The sequence below is a fragment of the Hyaena hyaena genome, unplaced genomic scaffold, assembly GCF_003009895.1.
Source record: "Hyaena hyaena isolate Hyena2069 unplaced genomic scaffold, ASM300989v1 scaffold_151, whole genome shotgun sequence".
NCBI classification, from domain to species: domain Eukaryota; kingdom Metazoa; phylum Chordata; class Mammalia; order Carnivora; family Hyaenidae; genus Hyaena; species Hyaena hyaena.
In genome coordinates, this window is record NW_024080783.1 from 1285875 (window position 1) to 1298214 (window position 12340).

The 12340-nt window shown below is 37.7% G+C and overlaps 1 protein-coding gene across 2 annotated transcripts in view; it reads left to right on the forward strand.

The window, feature by feature from the left end:
* NR6A1 (nuclear receptor subfamily 6 group A member 1) overlaps window positions 1-12340 on the forward strand; it is a 236684-nt gene that overhangs the window by 38722 nt on the left and 185622 nt on the right. For both annotated transcript variants that reach the window (XM_039239008.1, XM_039239009.1), the window contains exon 2: window positions 1428-1469. In XM_039239008.1, coding sequence (XP_039094939.1) covers window positions 1428-1469 — 42 coding nt within the window. The remainder of the gene's footprint in view (window positions 1-1427; window positions 1470-12340) is intronic.

Consider the following 12340-nt stretch of genomic DNA (forward strand, 5'->3'; position numbering starts at 1 on the left):
GTCAGAGAGAGAGGGAGACACAGACTGAAATAGGCTAAACAATTTTTTTAAATGTTTGTTTATTTTTGAGAGAAAGAAACAGAGGCAGAGAGAGACAGAGTGTGAGGCAGAGTGAGAGGGAAACACAGAATCAGAAGTAGGCTCCAGGCTCTGAGCTGTCAGCACAGAGCCCGACGTGGGGCTCAAACTCACAAACTATGAGATCATGACCTGAGCCGAAGTCAGAAGCTTAACCAACTGAGTCACCCTGGTGTCCCTTTGCTCCATTATTTTTCAATTGACCATCAAGATATTATAGTTGGTACTTATTTAACAGCTTTGTGCTAGGCTTGTGAAGTAATTCAGATACAGTTGTGAACAAGACGGGCCAGGTCCCTTCTCCTGTAGTACAGTCTCATGGTGGAGTCAAACATTGAACAAGTAATTTCTTGATACAAGTAATGTCTTGTTGATGAGTGCACAAAGTGTTATAGATAATTATAATAGGGTTCTTTGACCTTGTATGTGAGACAAGGGTACAAGAGGTAAGAGAAGCTTTTCTGAGGAGATCATCTTCTGTTATGTTATTTATTTAGAGTACACACGCACAAGTTGGGAAGAAGCAGAGAGAGAGGGAGAGAGAGAATCCTGGGCAGGCTCCTCACCATCAGCACAGAGCCTGATGCAGGCAGGCCTCGAACTCATGAACTATGAGATCCTGACCTGAACTGAAGTCACATGTTTAACTGACAGAGCCACTCAGGTGCCCCTTTTCTGAGGTGATATTTAAACTAAGCATGAGTCGAAATCAAACTGGAGAAAGTAAGCTGGTTGTTCTGGGAAAAAGAACTTTCATCAGCTATGTATAGAACACATACAGTGTGTTTGCCATTCACTATGCCTGATTTCTCTCTTCAGTATGTTAAGCTACACACACAGACAAATGTAGCTCAGACTTTTTGGGCCTGAAATGTGCTTTTAGAGTTATTTATTCCGACCTGAACTGCATACTTATTAATAGAAAATTGCTTCTATTTGTGTATGTAGGTAAAATTTTCAGCATTTGTAAAATTTTAAGTAAAATTATTGTTTGATATTTGTCATAAGTTCATATTTTGTATATTTTGCTTTCTTTTGGAAAATAATTGATAATATTAAGTAGAGCATGACAGATATTTGATGAATTGTAATCTATGAATTTTTATTCCAACTAATGTTGGCATGCTTATTCATTCCTTGTCAGTACTTTGTGGTAAGTGCTGTTATTCTCTCTGTTTTTTAAAATATAATGATGATGAAATGGAGGCTCAGGGAAGGATGGATATACAGTAGCTAAATGTAATAGAGGTAGGATTCAAAGCCAAATTTGACCTCTGAGTCTGAATTTTTGAGTCACTTTAGTGTAATTCATGAATCATAATCTTTTTTTCCTGTTGTTCTCTCTTTAGGTTTTTGTCAGGATGAATTGCCAGAGCTCGACCCAGGCACTAGTAAGTTCTGAATGTTCCCCAGTGTTTATGGGTAAGAAAAGAGTGTGTGTGTTTGTTGTGTGTGTGTGTGTGTATACTTTTAAATACAAAACTTAAGGGTGTCATTGGTGGTCTTATTGATTCAGATTTTATTTCACTTTATAATTATGAGGAGGGCATTTTATCTTTTCTAGTTATGCTTTTATTTTCTTCTCGTGTTATTCACTGACCAGAAATGTAATCATATACTAGGAAGTTGGTTTGCTAAAAGTTTCTATTTAATATTTATCTCCTTTCCGTGTTCTTCACCCTCCCATGAAACCAGCAACAAAAATTATGCTTTCATTTATGCCACATAGAACCAACCATATTATCTATAACCACTTTTCTAAAGTATTCACTAGCTTTAACATAATTCCTTTTTTTCTGAAATGACACAGGTGGGAGGAGGTTTAAAAGAGGGATTATTCTTGGTTTAGGTATTTCTAATTAATAACCTTTGTACCACAATTTAATTTCTAAAGCACCTTTATCTACATTAAGGTTAAGGTTATAAGGGTGACCATTTCAAGGTAAATTAAATGATGTTTTTCAGGACTCTGTCTTGATTATAGATAACCATCTGTGTTTCCAGTGCTTTCAAAATGTGGCATACACCACTCTGGGATATGGTTCTAGCTATTAGAAATAAGACATGGGAATATCCAGGTATACACATCTCATTTTGCTATGATGCCAAAAGGTCCAATAGTAATTTAGATTTGAGAATTCATGAGATGATCTAAAGTTATTTCTCTAGTTCTAGTACTTTCTTGAGTACTTTTTAGGGTCACAAGACTGGCTTTTTGTCACCAATCTGCTGTTGAGGTAAGTGGTAAAGTTTACTTTCTCACCATCCTAGCTAATATCTGCTCTCTGAGGGTGTGGACCTTTTCATATATTTTTCCCATACACCTTAACAGTATAAAAATTCATGTCTGTTTAACTCATACTTAGTAATTACAAGACAAAATAAGTCCCACAATGCTAATCAAACACCAGGAAAATAGAATTATCTTTCTAGAAATCGTAAAATTTAGTCAGCTTTGTAGGTAGTATGAACTGTTTGCCCTGACATCCCAGTATCTATGAGTGAACATGGTATTTTCTCTTTGCCCTTCTCATATGAGTAGCCTTCATTCAGGAGGAGGAAAATATTAATTCTTGAATCATGGTCCTTTCTTGGATTTTTGAACATTAGGAAGAACATTGAGATGCCCTGAAATCTTTCAGACAGAACTGCACATAAAATGTGCTAGATAATTGAGAATTGTGTTAAACATTGCTTGCTTTCTCTCTTTCAGGCTCAGTTCTAGGCTCCAGGGATATACAAACAGATAAGTCTAGGTCCTGTCCTCAGTCTATTGGGAAGTATTTTCTTGTCTGGAATTATTTGAAAAAGCATTTTCTTAAACCTCTAATTTAGCACACAGTACCCAAACTTCTCCTTTTCTGCACTCACTAGCAATTGAAAATAACTCATGCCCATCTTCCAAGAAAGGCCCTCATTAAGATTATTATTAATCTTCTTTTTGGGCCAAGTAATCCTAAATCAGTTAACATTTCTGCATAGAATCTCTAGCCAGATATGGTGATTTACAGACTTCTCCATTCCATGAGAATGAACAGATATTAAATCATAATTTTATATATCAGTGCAGAATAGGAGTTATCTAAAAAAATCTCTTTTAAAAATTTTACTTAGCTCATGTGGACAGTATTCTTAATAATCCCCAAATTATCTTTGTGAAGTTAGTAGTATTTTATTCCTCTCTCTCTTTCTCTCTTGTTTAGTTATTCCTCTCTCTTTTATAACCTAATATTACCTAATAGTATAATAACAAATGGCAGAAGTAAAAATTTATCATCTCTGTCTCAGCCCTTTGGGGTTCGGATAAGCATGCCCAGCTCTACCAAGTGATATGGATTGCATGTGCTGTCTTAAGTTGGTTATGAATGTTGAAATTGCAAACTCCATGCTTTCTGACTGGGAAGGAATAATATCTCCTATGTTAATGCCTCATGACTTGCACATTAGATTGAGAACAATAAGGATTTCTCTGTGATGCCTCTTTGGAATTGAGAGGCCCCAGTGTCTCCTCTACCCCTCAAATTCCTGATAGGGAAAGTCTTCTCATACTTGCTTTTTTTGGAAAGGAGATGCCATTGTTGCTGATTTCCCATTGTGGTTGGCAGTAGTTGTAGACAGCAAGTTTGGGACAGCAGGTAGGATGTGGTGGAAATAGATGAGGAAAAACTGACTTTGTCTACTTCAAATGGCTTTTATTAATTTTAACTTTTTCTGTGCTAGAGCAGATGGGTAGCCAGGCTTAGAATATGGGCAGCTGTTCACTCTCACTCTGGCTGCCGCCTTATGATTCCTGGGCTTCTTGGAGTCCAATGTTATGGCACAGGTTCAGGCTAAGTTCATTTCTACAAGAAGCATCTCTGTACCCTGCCCATTAGCATAAGCTAGGGACAAGGGCAGTCAAAGGTCAAGAAAAGTTCAAAACAGCATAACCTTTCTGTGCTTCTGTTTCCAAATAACCCCAGTCTGCCCTGCTCCCCGAGTTTTTTCCTCCAGTATCGTGTTTACCGTGTAGTTGTAAAACTCAAGAGAACAAGGACTGACTTGATACAAGGGAAGTTAGAGAATAGAAGTCATTGTTGCTTAAAACAGGAGAAATAATTGATTTATGTTTGGGGGCCAATTAGGCTATAAAACAGGAACAGTAAAGAGACCTATGACTTTAGGACAGCTACTTGCTCTGATTTCTGTCCCATAGACAAGGGGCTCCCCAATAAAGGCTGTCAGCTTTTTAGGCTAAATTATTAATTCCTTTCATGCCTCTCCGGGATTGTAAACAGCACATAAGACAGGAAAACAATTGATACTGTTCAGTTATTGGCCAGATAGAGGGTCAAAGGGTAAATAGTTGGATTAGCAACAGCTGTTCTTCCTCCCCAGTCAAACTTTTGTTCCTTATTATCTATTTCAGCAAAGTCCTTCCTGAGTTTTTGGTCTCTAATAGTTAAATCTATTTCTTTTCTTATAAAATAAGCCTACAAATAATTACTGATCAAAATTGAAAATACTCCTATTTTATTTCAGTTTCTAAAATTGAAAATGGGCATTCTTGGGGCGCCTGGGTGCTCAGTAGGTTAAGTGTCCGACTTTGGCTCAGGTCATGATCTCACAGTTCGTGGGTTCAAGCCCTGCATTGGGCTCTGTGCTGACTGCCAGCTCAGAGCCTGGAGGCTGTTTCAGATTCTGTATCTCCCTCCTCTCTGACCCTCCCCTGCTCATGCTCTCTCTCTCTCTCTTTCTCAGAAATAAATAAAACATTAAAAAAAAAAAAAAGAAAATGGGCATTCTTTTTGGTATGTGCTGACCATGTTGTTTGAAGTCAAAGGGCATTATCCCAAGGAAAATAACTACTTCAAGTTAGACAGATTAGAAGCTTTTTAGCTATTTTTTACCAACTGCTTGAGGATCTTGGCGCAGCTTGATTAAAAGAAAAAAATACCTTTGTTTAAAACTGATAGTAGGATAATGCATGTTCACTGTGGAAAACACTAAAAGAAAAATATAAACCCCCTGATCCCGCCACCATTGGGATCAGAAATAACCACTGTTTCTTAATTGAGATTATGTCCTTCTAGCTTGTCTGTTTTTCATATAATTAGGAATCATAATATGGATACAACTATGTATCTTGTCCCCATCCCCCCATTGTTACATTGTGAGCATTAGTCCAAGTCATCAAACATTTTTCATAAATATTAAAAAAATTTTAATGTTTATTTTATTTTTTATTAAACTTTTTTTAACGTTTTTATTTATTTCTGAGAGAGAGAGAGACAGCGTGAACAGGGGAGGGTCAGAGAGAGGGAGACACAGAATCTGAAACAGGCTCCAGGCTCTGAGCTAGCTGTCAGCACAGAACCTGACGCGGAGCTCGAACCCACGAACCGTGAGATCGTGACTTGAGCCACAGTCGGATGCTTACTTGACTGAGCCACCCAGGTGCCCCTTTTTCATAAATATTTTTAATGGAAGAATAATATTTCATTGTAAGGGAATAATTGCCATGGTTTATTTAACCATTCTCCTATTGTTGGACATTTAGGTTGTTTCCGGAAGGTTTTTCTACATTCTGAATTCCATGATAGACATGTTTTTGTATAAATTTTTCTCTGCATTTCAAATGAACCCTTTAACATATAAACCAAAACTCTTCGGAATTAAAAGCATGGGAGGGGCACCTGGTGGCTTGGTTGGTTAAGTTTCCAACTCTTGGTCTCAGATCTTGATCTCAGGGTGGTGAGTTAAAGCCTTGTGTTGGGGTCCACACTGGGTGTGAAACCCACCTTAAAAAAGAAAAAAATGACGTGGTCTCTGGCTCAGGGTTGCTTAGGTTCTGTTTGGCTTCAGTGTTTACTAGGTCTGTAATATCTTTGCTCAGTTATTTAACATCTCTGGACCTCAGTGTTTTCATTTGTAGAATGGGGACAGTAAAAATTTTATTCCTACTTTACTGGGCTGTTTGAGGATTAAATGAAGTAATACACACACACACACACACACACACACACACACACACATTTACATTTAGAACAATGCTTGGCAAATGGTAAACACTGTTAGTGTGTGCTGTTCTAGGCTATGTAGCATAATGTTGAAATTCTCAGTCTTTCTATATTAATGGCTATTGTAACTGCACTTTATTCGATTAAACTAGCCTGTGTTTTTTAATGACAGAAAGATATATCATTCCAGATGTTAGCAGGTGTAAGTTACTGCTTCAAGTAAATAGTTCCCTCAGAGGGGCAGAGCTCATATATTGCTGACTACTTTGGCCAAGACTGTTCTTTACCATCTGGTTGACTGTTAGGGTGTTTTGGTCCCCATCCCCCAGCCAGCAATAGGTAACCTCCCAAGTGACCATCTGCCAATCCATTTATTTAACTTCTTTGGAAACTAAAGAAGTTAATCCTCTTCTTATTTAAAACACATACTCAAATTATGCACTCTTTGGTCAGTACCATGCTCATGCTGGGGAAAAAATTTGTACAGTTAAAAACCTGACCATTATTTTGTTTTATTTATTATTTTTTTAAATGTTCATATTTGAGAGAGAGAATATGCGAGTACACATTTGAGGGGGAAAGAGGCAGAGGTGGAGAGAATCCAAAGCAGACTGTGAAGCTATCAGTGTAGAGACTGATGCAGGGCTCAAACTCATAAACCGTGAGATCATGACCTGAGCTGAAATCAAAAGCCAGACACTCAACCTGCTGAGCCACCCAGGCACCCCATTACTATTTTATTTTATTTTTATTGTTATTTTTTAATGTATGTTTATTTTTGAGACAGAGAGAGAGGGAGACACAGAATCCGAAGCTGACTCCAGGCTCTGAGCGGTCAGCACAGAGCCCAATGCGGGGCTTGAACTCGTGAACTGTGAGATTATGACCTGAGCTGAAATCAGATGCTTAACCAACTGAGCCACCCAGGTGCCCTCCCTGTTACTCTCTTATTCTATTTCTTTTTTTAATGTTTATTTTTGAGAGAGAGAGAAAGAGCACACGCAGAGGAGGGGCGGAGAGAGGGGGAGACAGAATCTGAAGCAGGCTCCAGACTCAGCTGTCAGCACAGAGCCCGATGGGGCTCAAACGCATGAATTGTGAGATAGTGTGACTTGAACCAAAGTCAGACGCTCAGCCAACTGAGTTACCCAGGTGTCCCCCCCATTACTATTTTAAAAACACTGTATACTTGGGATTCTTGCTGACACAGACTTAAAAATATATACCTATATTTGTATAATACTCATATGTAATATATAAACAGATATTATATATTATAAATATATGAAAAAATATATAACGAAAAAATATATAACATACATGTTTTCCCCCTACTGATCAAAGATCTAGATATAGATAAATGGGCATTTAAAAAAAAGACATGAAAGTTTATCTTTGCCCTCTCTTGCCATACTGATGATGCCCACCAAACAGAGATCCATTGGTGAGAAGGGGATGAATAGGAAGATAGAAAGCACTTTCAGAATAAAACAGGCTAACATCATTAGCCTGCTCTGGTTTTGCATTCTTTTGTCAGGTGTTTTGGAATCCCAAGGATCCTTCAGTCTACAAAAGAAGAATGTACTACTCAGCTAGAGTACCCATAGATTCTTTCCAAAATTTTAATATTTTGTACCATGTCTTAATGGGTTCATTCTTAGTTGTCAAACTATATGTCACAATTTTTGAGCTCAGAAAACCATTCATATAAGCCCAAGTGAATTTAAGGTGGGATGTTAGAGATCAAGGAAGGAAGGAAAATTAACGTTTACTGGGTATCCCTTTATGTGCCAGGCACTTTGCATATATCAGTAAGAGTGAGAAGGATTATATCACATAAAATTATATAATTTTAAGTTTGACTCTATGATACCTAGTCCTTTATTCTTCTCTCTCTTCCCATTTTCCCTTTGATGTATGTGCCAAACTATAACACAGCTCATGCCCCCAAGGGGCTCTGGTTTAGTCAAGAAGACAGACACAAAACTTGATATGTGGCTACTACTACCACTAATAACTAATATTTATTACACACTAAGTGCTTCCCATGCAAGCACTCATAAAACTTGTTTAAAAAGATAATATCTTTATCTTACAGATGAGAGTGTTAAGGCCTGGAGAGGTTAAAAGGCTCACCCCAAAGTACATAGCGGAGAAGTATCTGAGGTTTGAGAGCTGTTGTTTTAACTCTTGTTCTGTCTCTAGCTCTCTTGAGTGTGGCAAGTCTCAAATGCTAATGGGAAAGCTTTAAACAGTATAATGACTTATATATAATGGACTTTGTTGTATATAGAAGAATACACTATTTTCTGAGTGTCATTTGGGCTCTTTTGCATATAATTAGACAAAGTAGAATAATTCCCCGCGGAATAGGTTCCCAAAGAGATTTCTTCTGTGGCTCAGGTTCAGGAGTAGTCCACTATTTGTCAGACAGATTCTTTCCTGAAACAAATGAAGATAAATTCACAAATCTTCCTTGTTTTCGCCTTTATGTCTCCATGTCTCCTTTCTTTCACAACACTGTTAGTGATTTAGATATTTCACATTCATAACTGTTCCAAGAGCCTGTTTCCAAAGCTTCAGCTGAATCTGCTAGATCACTGCTACATCAGGTCTCTGAATGTGGCCTTTTGCTGGGGAGTTCTCTTCTGATAAGGATTCTTTTGAACAGGGTAGGGGTGGGATGAGATTCAGAGCTTAGGCTGAGCTCTCATCCCCTTGACCTTTGCCCCTATTATAGAGTTTATACTGACTTGGTAGGGACTCCCTGTGGAGCCAAGAGTTTAGGACTTGTTTACAATTGATGAAAAGATAGTTGCATTCAAAGGCTCTTGTTGGGTCCTTGGGTAGTCAAGGATCTCTGCCATTATCTCTGGTGGGTGTAGGGAATGCTGGAACATCTGGGGCTGGAGATTTCCAATGGATGACTAAGAAGGAATGAGAAGAAACTAAAGCTAGATAGGTTGCTGAAGTTGTTTCTACAGAAGCAGTATTGCAGTAACATTTTGAGAACAGAGAGATTTGTACAAACCTGTGCTTTATTTCATTAAAAAAGGCTGAAAATGGTTTAAATGCAGTGTATGATAACAAAGGAGATGTATGGGAATTCTTCTCTTCGTTTTTTGATGTCTCATCAGAGAAAATTTGCTGTTAGGCAAATGTACCAGAAGGTGGAAGGGAACACTAGATTATTAAAGCAACCTTCTTCAGAGTTATGCATAGTTTTCCAAATTAGTATTTTCTCTGAAAATTTCATGATGCTCTAAGTATGCTGAGGCAAGTATAGCAGCTCCGCCTCAAGAGTCTTCGTATACCTTTTCTGGGCACACTTTGATCAACTCTGACCAATCTTTAACCTCTGTACCTGAAGTTATATATCTTTTTTTTTTTTTGGTCCAACATTTGTTGTAGATGTGAAGCTGAGAAAATAAATAAGCATCTTTCTTTGAAGGGTGCTCACAGTCACTATGAACCAAAACTGAATAAATGTATCCTCTGTTGGTAAGCATAGGAAAACATGCCGCATGAAAAATAAGTTTTAGAGTGACAATATGGTGTTATATAATTTTCATCTCTGTACAAAATTCCATGTGCTCAGGTAGTCTGACCTACAGATGTATTTTGTTTGACTAACCATATATTTAAAGACTTGTAAGATTTTCATAAAAATTTTGAATTTTTGGCCTTGATAAATTGGGCCTAGATTTCTACATGGCATCTGTTGGCTGGAACAGAATAGTGGCTGCCCTTTTGACCTCAGCATGCACTGTCATGTTTGTCACAGACCCAGATGGCCTTCTTCACCCATTTATGTCTCCTGTCAGTCTTCTGTAGGCATTTGAGTTTGTAACCCCTGCACTAAAGAATGATAATTGTTAGTGCAGACGAAGGAGTGGGAAAATGGAAACTATTATGAGTATAATCTAATATCTGTCAAAGCTAAAAATGTGCAGGTTTACTTTTATGGATTTAGCAGCTTAAAAATTAAAAATTACAGATTTAGCAATTCATGTCTCAGTCTTTATCCTATAAGAATTGACAGGTAAGCAATTTTATAGTCACAGATATTCCTTTCAGCATTTTAATAGCAAAAAAAAAAAGAAACAGCTCAAAGTTTAATAGAGGACTGCTAGTTTAATAGATTGTGAAAATCCTTGGAATGGAGTACTTAGTACTATAGAATTGCTAAGGAGAAAGCAGATTTTAGTCTGGAGGAAGGATATACTGAACTGTTTGTTAATAGTGTAGTAACAGGGCAAATGGGATCACAGGGCAACTTTCATTATTTCTGTGTTTTAATATTTTTTTTAATTAATTTTTTGGGGGCGCCTGGGTGGCTCAGTTGGTTAAGCATCTGACTTCAGCTCAGGTCATGATCTCATGGTTCATGGGTTCGAGCCCCATGTCGGGCTCTGTGCTGACAGCTAGCTCAGAGCCTGGAGCCCGTTTCAGATTCTGTGTCTCCCTCTCTCTCTAACCTCCCCTGCTCTCACTCACTCTCTCAGAAATTTTAAAAAAAATTAAAAATTTTAAAATGTTTATTTCTGAGAGAGAGCGAGAGAAGCAGGGGAGGTGCAGAGAGAGAGACACACACACACACACAGATCCAGTGCAGGCTCCAGGCTCTGAACTGTCAGCACAGAGCCTGATGCAGGCTCGAATTCATGGACTGCAAGATCATGACCTGAGCTGAAGTCAGATTTCAGGCGCCCCTAATTTTTTTTTTTTTAACAAAGTTCTTGTATTAAAAAAGATAGGTTAAAAAAAAAAATCTCTCATTTTAGCTACCAAGTTAAATTGAACCACTCACATTCTAGCTTCCCACTCAGATCTCAGATTTTTACATTCAGAAATCTCTTGTCTTGAAATTGCTCTAAGGAAAAGGAATCAGTATCCTCAAGTAGCAGGAGCCATCTCGAAGCCTGAGAACAGGGTAAGAGCCTGGAGCAGTGTTTTCCAGTTTCTACTTGCAGCTCTCCCTCCATTCACAATCTAGCTATCAAAGTTGGTCTGCTTTTCAGAATTAGGCTTGGCACTACCACACTATCCAGAATAAAGGGAGCCTTAATAGCTTCTCATTTGATTGTGTTGTCCTGGCAGTTGCAGGGTTACACTGCTGAAAGTGACCTTTAATGAAGATAGCATGGTGCAGGAGGAAAAACATGAGTGAGAGTTTGCATCTTGGCTTTTGTCACTTTCTTGCCCAGTGACCATTGGAAACCTGTGAAACTCAGTTTATTTATTTACAAAACAGTAATAATCCCTGTTAGGGGCTGTCTTATTTAAAAAATAAGTGAGATAATATATATGTGAATTGTCCACCATCTAGCTGTTCAAGCCAGTCCTGTTTGCTAATTTATATGATGAAGGGTTTCTAACTCTTTGGGTTAATATCTAGTGAGCATATACTGTATGCTAATGGTTTTAAAACATTCTCTCATTTATTCTGCAACTCTTATGATGTTGTTCTCAACTCTTGTTCCCTCCATTTTACAGATGAAAACACTGACAGTTTCACACTTGGCCAAGGCCACACAGCTGGTAACTGGCAGAGCTGGAGCTTGTGTGATTACAAAAACAATAAACTTTTTATCTTTTAAAATAGTGGTATGATTTATATACAGTTAAACGCACAGATAGTATAAGGTTCAAGCACTTTTTACAAAGTGTGTACCCTTGTAATCCATGTTCTGTCAAGATACAGAACATTGCCATCCCTTCAGAAAATTGCTTCATGCTTTTTTTCTCAATTGATTCCACGATTCTACCTCAAGAAGCAATAATTTCTGATTTTTGTCATAAATGGAATCATACAACAGGTGCTCTTTTGTGTCTAGTGTTTTCCAGCATAATGTTTGAGACTTATGCATGTTGTCCCAGGTTTTAGTTCATTTCTTTTTATTGCTAAGTAGTATTCCATTGACTGTATCACAGTTTATTCATACAACTGTCACTTTCAGCTTTTTCTAGTTTTTGGCTGTTATAAACAAAGCAGCTGTGAAAACTCTTTTACAAGGTTTTTGTGGATATGTGTTTTTATTTCTCTTTGACCTATATCTAGAAATTGTTGGGTCATAGGGTAGATGTATGTTAAGCTTTATGAAATTGCTAGTTTTCCAAATTGTTTATATATTTTACAGTTCTAGCAGTGTATGAGTTCCAGTTCCACATCCTTGCAAGCATTTGGTATTGTCAACCTTTTTTCTTCAACGTTTACTTTGAGAGACAGAGAGAGAGAGAGAGAGAGAGAGAACGAGCGCATG